This window comes from Indicator indicator, chromosome 14, assembly GCF_027791375.1.
Source record: "Indicator indicator isolate 239-I01 chromosome 14, UM_Iind_1.1, whole genome shotgun sequence".
Classification (NCBI taxonomy): Eukaryota; Metazoa; Chordata; class Aves; order Piciformes; family Indicatoridae; genus Indicator; species Indicator indicator.
Window position 1 is genome coordinate 13595194 of NC_072023.1, and position 15789 is coordinate 13610982.

Below are 15789 nucleotides of genomic sequence, written 5' to 3' on the forward strand. Positions count from 1 at the left end.
GTACTGAAAAAGCTTTAAAACTAGATTGTGAGTTGTTGGTGAAACACAAAACAGCTAAAGTCAACTAACATAGAAGACAACAGAAGGTTGCAGATAGGGTATTTACATTTGAAAAGCAGCTCCCAAGGCAGTTCTGGGAAACTGCAATACAATGACAATCACATTTATAGATGTCAAATCTGCTGAAATGGTAGCATGATAAAACATCTGGAAGATCATATTCTGAGGTGGTCACGATCATTCATTTATACTTTCAAAAGGTCTTTTCCAAAGTGCCTTTTGAGAGGTGAAACCCTATCAGGGATCAATAACAAAAAGACCAGGCACAGAAAAAGGACAAATGGAAAGAAAAGGAAAGTCTGGAAAGACTCAAAAGGTCAATTTTCATCAGAGCACTAGGCTAAGCATAATGCATCTCAAGGTTTCATAGCATTTCTTCAGGTGTTTAATAAAGTGATCTCTGTGCACACATGCAAACTTGCACGCATACAGATACACATACTTGAAAAGAGATGGATGAATTGTGGTTAAATGTCTGATTCTTTAGATGAAACAAAATTGTTTGCACTGCTCCAGTTAAGGAGAAATATAATGAAGAACTTCAGAGGGTGCTGACCAGCCAAGCAAATTAAAGGCATGTGAAATAGTGTTTTTTAGGAAAAAAATGCTTTTTAACTACTCATACACTGTACAGGAACCTAGAAGAAATACATCTGCTCAGAGAAGGGGCTAGATAGTGTTGTGATCAGTTTAATGAAGACCTCTGAAGAAACAACAAAAGCAAAAAAAAAAGATAACAGGATATTAAATGCATAACAAATGGGAGAAAGCACAGTATGGAAAATATTAAAGCGTTGTTTTATAAATCAGTGTTGCATTCTCATCTGGAGTACTGATCCTGTCATTTCACAAAGGGCTAGTGAGTCATTAAAGAAGGTTAGAAGGAATGTAGTAAGAATGATTAAGTGCTCAGAAAGCCTCAGATAAAGAAAAGCAAGATAGTGAGGGACTAGAGGGATTTGGTACTAGATCAATTCCTATGTTTGTACATCATTGGCAGACTGTACAGAGCAGACTGGACAGGGACTGATGTAGCTTTCCTTTCTGCTTCCAACTGTTAAAACTTCATTAAACAACAGCTAGTTATACATTAGATGCTTTTCCAAAATTACTTTTCAAGTATGCAATGGCTGCCCCCAGGAAGAAAAGGCATCTATGAGATACATCTTCTGTTCAACTATGATCTCCACTTAGAAAAGCAAATGAGAAAAAACCCAATTGTTTTATCCATGAAGTACATATTTAGAATGATTGCTCCTATTGACTTTATTTTTTCTTTTCAAAATCTGCTACTAATTTCTGGCATGTTGAACATACCTCTGGATATCAAAAGCTTTACCAGAATCTGCATAGACTTTCAAGTTACACAGCAGGACGTCACAGGCCTGGTTTATTAGTGGTGTCATCTAGAAAGGAACACATTGTATTGTGAAAAATATTAAAATGTTAAAATAAAAGTATCAGTTATTCTAAATTAGTTTTATGCAGTAGATGAAATGGAGCTCTCAGGATCCTCTGCAGGTGTGGTCAGGCACTTTTGCACAGGTAAGATGAAATGCTGGGAGTGTCTGCTAAAAATAAACCTACACATCACAGGGATGCCCTTCTCCATTTCTGGGCCTAAATACAACAGGCTCTGTCTCCTGCCTGGCTTTTGGTTCTTGTCCACCTGTGGCTATATACACAGAGAGCTATCAAGCAAAGAGGTCCTTCTATTTTTAATCATTCCCTCTTCCCATGGATGATTTATCACGATCCATATTTACGCTATGTTACACTTAGACTACATATGCTTCAGGGTAGATATTTTCCATAGTTCCTAAGACCTATAAAGATACTAACATCAGCGGCCCAGTGTTTCCATCCTGCTGTCCTTCATTTTGAGGGATTTAAGACATGCATTAGAAAACCACAATATATACCACTACGAGTTGCTGAGGGCAAACTGCTACTTCTATCTGAGGAAAGGTTTTTCCGAGTGGTGCTGAGATTTAATGGGCATTCATGTGAATTTATTCAGCTAATGTTTCTTTCCAGTCACTGGTACATGATAGTCAGGCAGCTGTAGCAGTCCTCTCTGATGGAAATCGTGAGGTATGCAATCATAGGCCTCACCGAAGGCTCTCTCCCTCCTTCTTTTTAACTTCTTACATATGAAAATCATCAAAGACTTGCCTTGATGACACCTACTGGGGGGCTGAGGATGGGTGTACTAGCAATCCCTAAAGGCATTATTTGCTATGACACTCCATATAGGCTGCTGAGAGATCCTTACAGCCTACAATTTAGTACCACAGCCTTGTCTCAACAATTATGCCAAGCATCAGCAGACATACACACAGAAACCTGCCTTTCCTTCCTGAACAACCTTCTTCAGCATAAGGATGTCAACAAACATGAGAACAGACTTGTCCTACTCCTCTGACATACTTGTTACCAAAAAAGACTTACTGCACCCTCTCAGCACACTCGAAGAGCTATGCAGCTTGCCCAGCCAAGTCCATTTCGCTTGGCACTTCTACCTCTGTGAAACTGGCATAACACTTTGTGCACAGGCACACTGCCATGCTAACACATGGGCAAGACTGTACGCAGTCAAAAGGGCAATGCGGGAGCATCCAGCATGTTTTCCAAAGGCAGAAGTCTGAGTCAGGAATGTGTCTAGCTGCTCTCGAGGTCCCATGCCTATATGGGGTGGAGTAGATTGCTGCTCTTTCAGTACAAAATGGGATTGCTTTAGGCTTTGCCACAGTCTCACAGGCCAGATTAGTATTTGGCAAAAGTAGATGGTATGTGTTTGGGAGGGGCACACCACATAACATGACAGTTTTCTTCTCCTTTTGGCTTTCTAAAAAAAGATCACCTATAGTGAGATGATTCTAAATGCTTCAGCTATTGTTTTCCAACAGCTGGCAGAGATGGCAGGGGCACATAATGTCTGGCCAGAGCATCTCACAGCACCTCTGCACTTTCCATATTCCACCAACATTTCAAAATACTGTTACAATTCATCTCTAGCCATAAGATATTTTTATTAGCAAATCTCATCAAGGAAAATGAGGAGGGGGGCACATGGACTTGATTTATTGTTATCATGATAGGACAGAGTCATATCAATGAGACAACTATTTGCATATGAAAGCTATGGGGGAATATCTACTAAGAAATCCTGAGTTTGGGTTTTTATTCCCCTGAGGGACATAAATTAGTCCAAGATTGCTAACTACAAAGGCCACAGACTGAAAAATTCTCAAGTCCCTTAACACTTTAAATTCTGTATTCTTGTCAAGAAAAATAAAGTACTGTTGGGGGAGGTGAATTACACCAAACTTTGAAAACTGGCACAGAAACAGACATGTTGATCTGCACTGCTGATCACTAACTTCCTATACATTATCATTTGCCAGTCAGAACAGAAAAGCTGCATAACCTGCCTGAGATTCAGTTCTTGGTGGGTAAACAAACCCCAGCTGCTCTGCGTTCAGATTGGCTGAGAGTAACAGGATGAAGAAAAATCTAAACAATATGGTCCCTGTAAATATTTGATTTGCCAGTTATCTAATAGCAAGAGTAGCCCAGAGTCCAAATTTCTTTCTTTCTGCCAAAGAGGAGCATTTGGGGTTAGGGCTTTCACGATGCCAGGGGCTTTGCTGCATAAATCCTGCCAATATGCTATTTGGCACATAACAATTAGTTTCTGATTCTGCATACGCACAGTGCATGGGAATGTTTACACTGTTGAAAGGCATCAGAGTCACATTCCTCTAGTTAGATGTGATCCTCACTATTCACTCTTATTATTCCTCTTACTATTAGCACCAGAACTATGAAGTAGAAGGCTGAATCATATTCACTGTAGACAGACACACTGGAGACTTTACTGTTCACATACAGTATGCAAAAGTAATATTGGGCCTCTTGTCCCACAGATGTTATAAAATATAAAGGAAGAAGAAGGAAAAATGATACGGTATCCTTAACATAAGAATTGCTTCTGTATCAGATTTCAAGTCCCTGACTAAAATGAGAAAAAGAACACAGCATCAGGAAGATGTTTGTGAGAGGATTTGTTTCTGTCACCTCACAGTGGGGCCCTGCTATTCATGGGCATAACTTACCGAAGTGAACAACTCAACTACACAAAGACTTGTGGCACAAGGATATGCACATTTCACACATCAGCTTTTATGCTGGTCTCAGGTAAGCACATTTGCTTTGCTAAGTAACAATAGCAATTTGGAAACATCCTTTCAAAATACTTCTGACCAATGTGCGCAAGCAGAGTAAGAGCAAATAAAGGAAACCTCAATGCTTGGATTGTCAGATCTTATGTCCTAGTGGGACCTGGAAGATCTGAATGCCTGAGAGTGACTCTAGAGGTTTTTCCTCCATGTTATCACAGGCTCTGTTTTGTGTCTTCCTTTAAAAGAAAATATCTCAATATAGACTCCACATTGCAGGCTACATTATGCTGCAACCACTTCTTTATTTTTTGTGTTCTGTTTTGTTTTAATGGTTTGTTAATGTAGGAGAGGACTCCTGGCATACTGATAGGAGATGACAAGAGTACTGCAATACCATCAGAACAAATAAAAATCAATAGGTTTTCTGCTGGTGTTGGCTGTAAAAGAGAGCAAAGCTATTTATCAAGTCTGACAAGGGGTCCAGAACAGCAGGATCATCACAAGCACCACACCAGAAAGAAGAGGAACAAAATAAGAAATACTAAATCAGGAATCAAGATTGGTACAGCAAGATTACTAATACAGCAGCTTGTTTCAATACATAATAGTTGAGGAGTGCGTGACAGGAACACTGGGAAATACATAATTCACTTAAGGGCCTCCAAGTATTTTTCTTCACCATTTCCTTACAAGTTACATCTTGGATCAACTTTCAGTGGTTGATATTCAGAGATTGACAAATTACATTGGTAAGAGACCCTTAAAGCTCATCTTGTCCAAGTGCCCTGCAGTAAGTATGGACACCTCCAACTAGATCAGGCTGCCCAGAGCCACACCAAGTCTGATGAGGAATGCCTCCAGGGATGGGACCTCAACCACATCCCTGGGCAACTTGTTCCAGTATTTCAGCACTATCATTGCAAAAAAATTCCTCCTCATATCCAACCTAAACCTACTCTGCTCCAGTTTATAACCACTGTCCCTGGTTTAACAGATGAAAGTAATTTCATGCACAGAGTACCCAAGTAGCTTCTGCCAGATCACCCAAAAGCAGTCAGAAGCAAAGCTAGAAGTGAAACTTTTTGGGTCTCCTGCTGCCTATCTCTCACTTCTCCTTCTCTGTGCTCCCTTAACAGTGGCACTGTATGGTCCATTCAAAGGTCTCACTGGAAAGAGTTCATTATCAGATCTGCCACCAACTCCAGTGGCATCTGATGCAGAAGCATACCAAATCTTACTGCAGGATCAAGCTTAGAACTCTATTGATTTTTGCCATGCTCACCACTACAGTATTTAAATGTAATGTTATTTGCAGCCAAATCTTCCTTCGGTTGGAGTGGGCTGCTTTATTAATCTTTGCATGATCTTTGGAAAAAGAAAATTAAAAAGGGAGAATACACAATGTATAGCAATCCATAAAGGCAACAGTGAAACGGTGCATGGCATTTGAAAAGAAATTGAGGAGATGGAGACGAAGACGGAGAAGGTACCACTCTGAACATAGACTTGTCTGTCTGGATGTTCTGAGAGAACTAGGAGCCGTTAGGCTGTGACAGCAAAACAAATATTAACAACTCCATTGCTCCCTATAGAAATCACTTCAGATACAAGAAGTACAGAGGGCCAGGGAGTTGAACGTATGTTTCTGATATCTCCATTTCAGAACACAAGAATCTACTACTAGGCTAAAAAACAATTTCAGCACTAGCAAGAACAAGAAGCAGAGCATTCACTCTTTTGCCTGACAGCTGGAGAACAAAATCCAAGACAGAGCTAATGTATGCTACCAAGGTTTGACCCACAATGCCCCATGGAGGGGGCTATTTGGCTGGGGACAGAGGTCTGTTTTGTTCTTGTCTCTTCATGGAAGCAGGGTAGTGTCACTGAGAAGTTCACTAAGCTTGAGGAATTTCCCTAGTTTGGCAAAAATCTCCAAGTCAGTCACCAAATGAGGAAAAGTTGGTTCCAGAAATTTTGAAGTTTGAAAAGTTATAAGTAATTAACTGAAAGTAGAAGCTATAGGGCTTTTGAGTGTATGGATTGCTGCATGTATGCAGAGAGATGTTTCTCTAGCATTTTAAAGACTTTCTGACACCTTCTCTAGTTTTGTCTCCATCTCCTCTATTTCTTACTAAATGCCATGAGCACTTAAGGGAAACCACTCTCTAAAGCTGCTCAGGAGGTCTGCAGTCTATCCAACATCACTGGGGCGTTTGCACAGCAGAATAAAGGCAAGGCAGGCAGACATCCAGAATGAACAGAGAGTAAGACTTTGGTGTGGGGTTTTGTCAGAGCTCAGATCTCTGTGGTGAAGGAATCAATGTCGTAGGAGAAGAAATGAGGAGGGTGTCTAGCAGTATTTATAAATATGTATAAATCCACATATCCAGTTTCTTCTGCAATAAATTAATACCAAAAATAGCTGGTTTGTAACTTCTTTGAGATAGAGAAGAAGAGTTTATTATGAACAGGATGCCTTCTACACAATTCTGAATACTCTGTAGTATGGCTAATACTAGAACACTTTTATTTCCATGCTGTTGTAGATATTCTGGAAGAGTACTAAAAGTGGGAGAGTTAAAAAGTGAGATCATAATTAATGAGCATTGATTTCCTTTGAGAAGTTTGGTATGGCTTCTAAATTAAGCAACAGCAAGAGAAGTACATGGATGAGGACCTAAGCTTCACTGAGTTCAAATCCCAGGACTGTTCATGTATTTGGGCAGAAAATTATATGGAAGGCTAAGGAGTGCATCCATTCAAAAGAGGTTCTTCATCTCACACAGATTTAACTGCAAGCATCTCTCTGTCCTGGGAAGGATGGTCTTTTGGTGAAGACATGGGATGCAGAGGAATAAAAACAGGCCTTTCAGAGAGAGCTTCCTTACTCCTCAATGTACTGCCTTCTGTAGACCGGAGAAAGTGAGTATTTCCAGGTCACTCTGAGCCCACACACAATTGCGTCCCTTCCACAGAATTTAGAAGAGGCAGAGCAAGGTATGTTGATTAACAGGCTAAAAATAAAGACCTCAATTTTTTGCATGTGAGATGGCTACCAGGCACTAGGCAGCTCTCCCTTTTACCTCCTATCACTGCTTCTGCTGGCAGCTCCACCATCAAGCAGTGAAAAGTTAGTGCCATGACTTCTTCTCCCACCCTGGTTTAATCAGCCAGACTCTGCAAACCCACATGTGCCTGGTCCCAAGACACAATGTCAAGGGCCTCTGTCTGCTCACCACTCACTGCTCTCCTCAGTGAAGTCTGCCTGGTTGGTGCCAGCAGAGGTTGCTCTCCGTAAATTGAGGGGAGCGTGGCTTTATCTTTTGTTAGTCTGCCAGCAAAGAGCCGATGACCTGCGCTAAGGCAGATTAATTTCTGCTAGGAAAATGCAAAACTCTCCCCACCACACCATGAGCAACTAATCACTTGCATATTTAAACATCCTTGCCTCACCAAGATTTCAGGATGGAGTCGGTGACAGAGCGAATGTCGAGGCACATAACCAATGGCATTGTCAGTCGTGATTAATCAGCATCTCCACCAGGCTGGCAGCCAATTAGAATTTACCATAATAAGGAGGTGACAGCCGGCGTTGCTAAGCGACTGCTGTCTATAGAGCTGGGAGAGCCAGACACATTTAGATGTTACTGTGGATTTCGACAGCGGCATGTCAAAATAACACAAGCGTCTGCCCACTGGAAAATTTTACAACCCAGGACTGGGCAGCAGTGTGAGGCATGGTTCCTTTTCAGAATAAAATACAAAAAAGAGGTGGTTTTTCTGTTGTGGGCTGAGAGGTTTTTTTTCCTCTTGAAAGGCGACTTCAACCAGTCAATCATTTATCTGCATTTAATTAAGAGATATCGTGTCACTGGAATAGGACTTTGTTACTGGGTAATGGGTTCCCATGGCTAAGTAAATGGTGAGACATTTATAGGAAATTAGCAGCAGGTCAGCACAGAGACATTTATTTTCAGTCAGAGGTATTTATCTGGCAACGACATTCTGTTCCAGTGACTTATTTTATTATATGAAAGGATTAAAGAATAAAAGGGAAGGGGGAGGGGGGAAGAAGGAGATGGAGAAATGAAAATAGACTGACAGTGGTTCCCGTGATAATGTGAGAGCTGCTGACTCTGCAAATCACGAAAAGCTATGTTCCAATTGGGAGCAATAACCTTTCCCATACTTTAGCTTACTCCTATCAGGGCTGGGGGAAGAAGGGTGTAATGGTCCTTTTTGAGTTACACTTTTATGGACAAACTGGCTTATAGAGAGAGACAGAGGATCATATCCTCAGGTGAGCTACTCTGATTTCCACCAGTTTATGACCTGGACCACCACACCATACACAAGCTCTTCTGCACATATTCCTCAGGTATAAATAAACTGGAACCAAGTGACAGGTTTTACCTATCCTTAATATGGACCTATATAAAGTACAGTTCTATATAAATAAAACAATTAAGTCTTCTAAATGATCATAGCAGCATTATCTACATCTTACCTCTTTCAGTTTGCTATCACTGAAGGCTGGGGTCAGGACACTCCGGACATACTTCCATCTGTCATCACGAAGACAAAGGATGCTGTCAAGCATTGGCTTGGAAACCAAGTTCGGCTTCTAAGTCAAAAGAAAACATGATTCAGTTTTAACACAAAAGTAATTACAGCTACTTGAGACTCGAACTGGCAGAATTGGTCATGAATGGCATTACACTGGTATCCCTTGGGAAGAGAGGTTTGAATCAGTCCCAAACATGGATGAGGCTGGAAAAATGTCTACTTTGCCACACGCGTTTCCTCTTGGGCATGTAAAAGCCCCTGGCCAGTCCAGTAACTCCTTGCTCATACTCTTATGGTTCTTCTGTTCCTGGTGTTCTCCTGTTATTGCCAGTTCTCCTCTGCTGAACCCTGGCTTCTTTCTTCCCTTTCTAAGGTGACTAGCAAAAGAAGCTGTCAACACTCCCTTTCCTTGTGACATGAGTGCCAACGCATCGCATGTGGATGTCTGTGTGGGACAAAATTTACGGTGACAGCTGGTATGTTAAACTGTTACATGCATTTTAAAAGTATTCAGAAAATATGTTGATTAGAAAGCAAGTCCCAGTCCTTGTCCTGTCTATAAGGAGCTCTGTCTGACTTAGAATGGGACTCTTACAGTTTCAGGAGTTGGTCAAACATAGCAGCTTAAAGCACTACCCCATGAAGTTCTGTACCAAGTAGAAAGCTAGGGATTTGCTACATTTTAATTCCCCTCACCAACGATGAAATCCATATCCAGGGAATAGTAATATTTACCAAAAAGTAACAGGGTAATAAAAAAGATGAAAGAGGAAGTGTTTAAGAAAACAACATAATTACACCTGAAAGAGGTATCAGGAGATGTGGGGCCCCATAGTGAAATCCTCTATAAATTACATTATTGCCAGAGCATGTAGGCCTTCAAGAACATTTAGGGAACAACCAGTTCCCTACTATCCTTACCATGGTAGGCCCAAGGTCTTCAGCCTTTGTGCTATCACAGACATAGAAAACAGGTTATTCTGTCCCTCTTTTCAGCAGCCCATACATACGGAAGGCATTAATAACCACTAATCATAGTGCTGCCACACTGCAACTCACCAATTTTTTCAATGCATACCTATCAGTCATGTTATTGCGACTGTTTGTTCAGTCTGGATGTGCTTTCTGTAGAGTATATTGATTTACATCTTTTTCAAGGTATAGTCCCTGTGACTTGGCATGATACTCCAGACAAGGAAGAACTTTCTTCCACACATTCTGCAGGCTATATTCCTTTCTATTCACCTTGGAATACTACATACCACAGCATGACAATGTCGACTCATGTATGGCCTTGCAGATCCCTATAACTCTTAGACTTTTTTCTGGATAATTACTCCCTAAGAAGTTATTCCTCAGCCTTTATCATTTAAGTTGGTTACTCCTAAGAGTCATATATAGAACATGTCCTTGTTGGACTGTGACCATTCCTTTTTTGTGACTACTTCTCCAACTGATCAAGACTACTTTGAACTGTAGCCCTTTCTTGCAGCTTAACACCTTCTGTATAAATTATCATCACACTCAGTGCCATTGTCTAACCCATTAACAAAGTACAGAACAGCACTTGCAAAGAAGCCACCTCTGGGATTCTCCTAGCTCATGCTTCCCTTCTGACAGTGGACTGTTGCCAAACACTTTCCAAGTCATCTTCAAGCACTATTTCAGTTATAGAAATGTCCTCCAGACAAACCATCCTAAAATTGTTAGGTGAGGATGGAAGATGTACACTTCTATAGGTATGAGGCTGAACAGAAACATTAATTTGCACATGTGAGATCTTCTGGCACCTAGGTCCCTGCCTACCTGCCCAGTGCAGCAGTGGCAGTACAGTCCCCCAGTAGCAACAGTATCCACTTTACGGAAAGATCCAAATGAGCCAAAGGCTTCCAATGCCATCTCTTGATCCCTTTCACCCCCTAAGGTTTTTTTTTTTCAGTGTCTCTTTCATTACTAATGTACATGAAAAATTATTTCTTGTGACCTGTTACACATGGGGATACTTTCATCTCATTTTGTCTTTCAAAACTTTCGATTTTACTGTCCCTATGTATTTTTTTTTTTATCTTTGTGCTTGAAAATCTGACTTACTTCCCACTGTAGAAAAATATACTTATCTTTAGGGGCCACAAAGAGCTGACAGTTTAGCTACACTGGTCTTCTACTGCACTTCCTTAACTTTCGTCCTTATTGGAAGAGTTTGCACTTAATACCTTCTCTTTAAGGAGCTGCCAGATCTCCTTAACACCTTTTTCCTTTACACTTGCCAGAATCTTGCTACACTGTATAAGCAAGTAAAATGCAGAACTATTATATACTGCACACAGGCTAATGGGATGGTTTTACATTCTTAGCAACACCATCCAGTGTAGTAAACTGATGTCACCAAGTTGACACTACAGGCCAGTCTGAGCAAAGATAAGCTGTTTTCAAGCAGAACTGCAAGCAGCAGGACATTAAGCAGAATGAAGAGACTGACTGAGGTAGTCTCACCAGATGACTATTGTAGGATAAAATACAAACATATTTTTAATGTATACACAGACTATCCTATTTTCTTTGTAATACATTATTTTCTAACTTGTCAGTAGGTATCTGTTCTGAGGATCAGAAGCACAGCTAGAAACACAATCACTCACTGTGCCACTGCCTTGTTACAGCTATTCAAAGGTATAGTAGAATCAGAAGAAAGAGGCTTCAGATAACTGTAAATGAGAGCCATCTTTGGAGAAAGTAGTTGATGCTAGCCTCTGCTTCACAGTTCTTATGTGCTGCTAGGGAAGCCCATCAAACTAAACCTTGACTCAGCTGGCCACCAAATAAGTACTCCTTATATCTTTGGTCTTCAGTTTCAAGCCTTGAGGCCCAGACTGCAGAGCTCCTGAGCATTCACTAATGCCCCTCAAACCAACATCAGGGAACGTGCCTTGATCACACAAAAAATGCATCAGTCCATGAAATCAGGTCATCGAATGGGGCTCCCAAATCAGCAAAAGCTGTCAGACCTGTGCTTCAACCACCAGCCTTCACTTCTGATTTATAAAGTGGAGATATCACATCACCTCCTCAGAACTGCTAATGATACATTAATATTTCTGACACACTCAGAATATACAGTGAAAGAGCAGGATAACAATTCCCACAAAGAAATTATCAATGTTGTCTTCCAAGTGAGGTTTCAATAATGTACAGGGCAAAACAATAAAAGGGAAAAAAATGGAAAAAAACTATAGTACAACACTTGGAAAAGTATTTTGCATCCACTTCTACACTGAAGGTTGCCCAGTCTGTGGACTCTGTAAGCTAAATTTTGTCTGGAAGACTTGGCTCCACTCAGATAACAAGAGGTGTGACATAAATCTGACTGCATTTGCCTTGTAAGTAAAACCCCTTCCTAAAACCAAACTTTCACACTAAAAATTGCTCCTAATTGTGTAAAGACTGCATACAGAACGTTCACAGAGAGTAGCTCAGTCACTGAACAAAAAGCCTGTTAACTATAATCTTTTAACTACAACACTATCCATAGCATTGCCTTTTTAGCACTCTATGTCAGCAATGCTCCCTTAACATATTTTTGGTGTGTATAGTATTATACACATATATAAGCTGTAAATAATGAAAGAATTTTGACCATAAATTATTTTACTCTGTCTCTTTAAACTGGGTACACAAAACATGTTTGTGTTTACTGGAATAGCATCAGTCTGAGTGACAGTGTAGTGCAGATTTCATTTATCAGGTTTCCTTTATCATTTCTGCAAACACTTCCCTCCTAATTGCATAACCTATGCTACAGGTTCATATAGAAGGAATGAAAATGGATTTGGTATGAGAATGAGCCTGAAGTATGCTTAGTGAAAGATGAAGTGTCATCTCCTTCTGAATGGACAAAGTACTAGCTGCATCTGAGAATCCTTGAGCTTATAAAAATCACTAAAAAAAATTACCATGGGAGGCAGATGTAATATTTTCAGAGGTGGAATTTTTATTTTTAGGAGGAGAAGGAGGTTGCTTTTAAGTCACATGCAATCAGACACATATTCCATCTAGCTTTATCCAAATACTCAACAATAGCTCTGTGTGTCCTTCTCCTGTGTAATCAACCATTTCTGAATGTGGTACAGTAATGCCACATGAAAACTACTAGCAGCATGGTAATCTGCTGCAGCATACCTTCAAGTGCTGCTGAGTTCCCACAATCACAGACATGTCATCAGAAACAATAAAGAAAATTGGAGGGATTTGCTTCCAAACAAATCCTGTACAACACCAGTAATTTTAAAACAGAAAACAAAATAATTTTTGCAGATGAGTATTATCGTTGCAGCTGATGCAAGAATTTCCTCCCCATTAAGCTGTTCCTTAGGCTGACCCTTAAGACCCAATTATTGGCTTGTTTGTCCCTGAGTTAATTTGGCTTGCTGTGTATTACTAAATAATTCAGGCAAGCAACTCTACTCTGGCTCTGAGGCCAAGTGGTAAAGGACACCTCCTGTCCCTGACATTAAATCACTTTCTCAAAGAGAATGGCCACATCCAAACTGCTTATGGTCATGGTGCATGTTCACCTCCTGAACTGTGCCCTGACTATGCCTGGGGGACAACTAATCAATACAGGACAAAACCATGTAAAGAAGCATATCAATATGGACATCTGTAAGACCTGTTCATGCACGAATATCCTGCCCCTCTTTTATTCTGGAATGTAGCTATAGCCTTGTCTGATTCGTAAATCATTTGCTCTTTTTCTGAGTTTGTCACTAGCAGGATAGACTGAATTGCTGGCAGCCAGCAATGACTGCCTGGAGCAGAAGGAAGGGTAGCAGCACTACAATGGTCCCTCAGAAACCTTATCTTCTTCCTTTGCTAAACAAAAAAAATAAAAAATGAAGGGTGAAGGTTTGCAAACAGAAGAAGAAAGTTTATGCAGCTACTTACTTTTAAAATATCCTGAATTGGTGAATCTTCAAAGAACCTGAAAGGCTAAAGACCTTTAAAAACCTACTAGATCAGAAACCTACAATATAAACCATTCATTTCCTACAGAACCAGCTGCTAATCTACTCCACATGCTTTGACAACACAGCAAGAAACGAAACTGTCTACAACAGGATCTCAGAAACTTTGCTATCTTAGACTTAGACTTAATCATAGCCTAGTGCTAACAAAACCAATCAAAAAAGACTTCTGTTGAAGCCAACCCTCAGCAAGCCTGGTGAGATTGCAACAATGAACTAAGCTTTACAACACCCAAAATCCTAACGGTAACTTCAACACTAATTCCAGCATTAGTCATACCTAGCAAACACCACTTGCCATCACATATGTCTTTGGCTTTCTTCTAGCCCTGCAGGCTTTGTAGGAATCCCATGTCCATGCTCTCTTGGACTCTAGTCTCAACCCTACAACCCATGCTAATGAGAGCCATTTGTTCCTCTCATCTCCATCTTTCCTGTGCATCCTTGGACATTGCAGTATCCAGGCTTAAGTCTAGCTCTGGGTTTCCCCTTTCTTCACCCTGTTCCCTCTTTGGGGAAATTTTTGGTGCATGTTCCCAATGCAAGGGGTTGTCCAGCTCTCATGCATTCCATGCACCATCTGTGACAGCTCTAGGGTGAATGGGTCTAGGCTTTCTCTGACTTATAAACAGGCAGCTGTGCTTGCTCATCAGTGAGTTAATTCGTTCATCATATTTTTAAAGAGGGTTGCTATCCATCTCTTGCTAAAAATGTATTGGTGATTAAGAAATTGCATTTTAAATTGAATGTAATGAAATTAAATTTAATGAAAAAAAACAGAGAGAAAGTTTGCAGCATGAAGACGTAGACATACCTCAGACAGGAATTATTCATAACATCCTTCCATAAGATTACTTTCTCAACCCCACTTGACTGACAGGTCATCACCACCAGTTCAACCAGCAGGTGGAACCAGTAAGCCCACGAACTGCTCATAATGGTATTTCATCCAGCCAGTGGCATGACACTTCCAGATCAACATTGCACTTCCTATTAAAAAAAGTAACTGGGAAAAAAAAAAAAAACTGAGATATCTCTAGGAATACATCTTACAAAGCCTGAAGTAAGCAGATCATGAAAGTGGAAAGGCAGACGATGCCTCCAAATATTAGTTTTCAAAATTCCCTGTTGGTAAACTGATACAGTGTATTCCTCCAAGCTTCCTTGGTGTTTTGTATGAGGAAAAGTCATGCTCAGCTCTCTCTGCATTCATGACATCCAAAGACACATTGTGTAGTGTCTTCTGGTTGAACCACGACAGAACTGTGTGGTGTGTTTTTAAAAACAAAACAGGGATAATTTATATTCATTCATTTACCCTGTCACTCACTGTCATTCCCCTTGAGCAGGTTCTTGCTTATGCAGATGCTACAGTCACATCTCTTCGAAACGTCTATCATATTTCTCTTCACAAATTATCGTACTGGAGTGAGACTCAAGTCCTTACCCAAAGATCACAGCCCTCATGGAAGACAAAAGTTTGGCATTGCCTACAGAGGGCCAAGCCCTAGTGTGGAAGACCACTGGGTCCCTCCCACCCCTCTGCTTTACCTGCAAGGGGCCTCCTACCCATGTAAGACCAGAGGTGATCACTACACATCAGTGTTGACACTCACAAAGTAGGCTCAGTTTCCATTAGCTTTTCCAAAACTCCATATCCAAATTTTCAGATGCTGCACAGCCCACACTGCTGCTCCCAGGTGACTGAAGTCAGTCCTTCCTTGTCCATTAAAACTGTGTGCAGAGATATTCACAAATCCTCCCAGACCATCATTAATCCTGCTGATGGTCTATTACAGTTTTCCCCTTCTATAAAAGTTGATTTAAAACAAGTTTGATTTTATATTGATGATTTAGGAACATTTCTGATGGCTGCAGAGGGAAAAAGAAATTCACCAAACTAACTCTGAAAAGCTCACATTGCTTTGTAATTTCATAAAAGTATCTAGTAAAGGTTT

At 40.5% G+C, this 15789-nt stretch overlaps 1 protein-coding gene across 1 annotated transcript in view; it reads right to left on the minus strand.

Annotated features, from left to right (window-relative positions):
• TBXAS1 (thromboxane A synthase 1) overlaps positions 1–15789 on the minus strand; it is a 222765-nt gene that overhangs the window by 86327 nt on the left and 120649 nt on the right. The window contains exons 5-6 of the mRNA XM_054386528.1: positions 8752–8868; positions 1378–1466 (exon numbers count right to left, since the gene is read on the minus strand). Of these exons, the coding sequence (XP_054242503.1) occupies positions 1378–1466; positions 8752–8868 (206 nt within the window). The remainder of the gene's footprint in view (positions 1–1377; positions 1467–8751; positions 8869–15789) is intronic.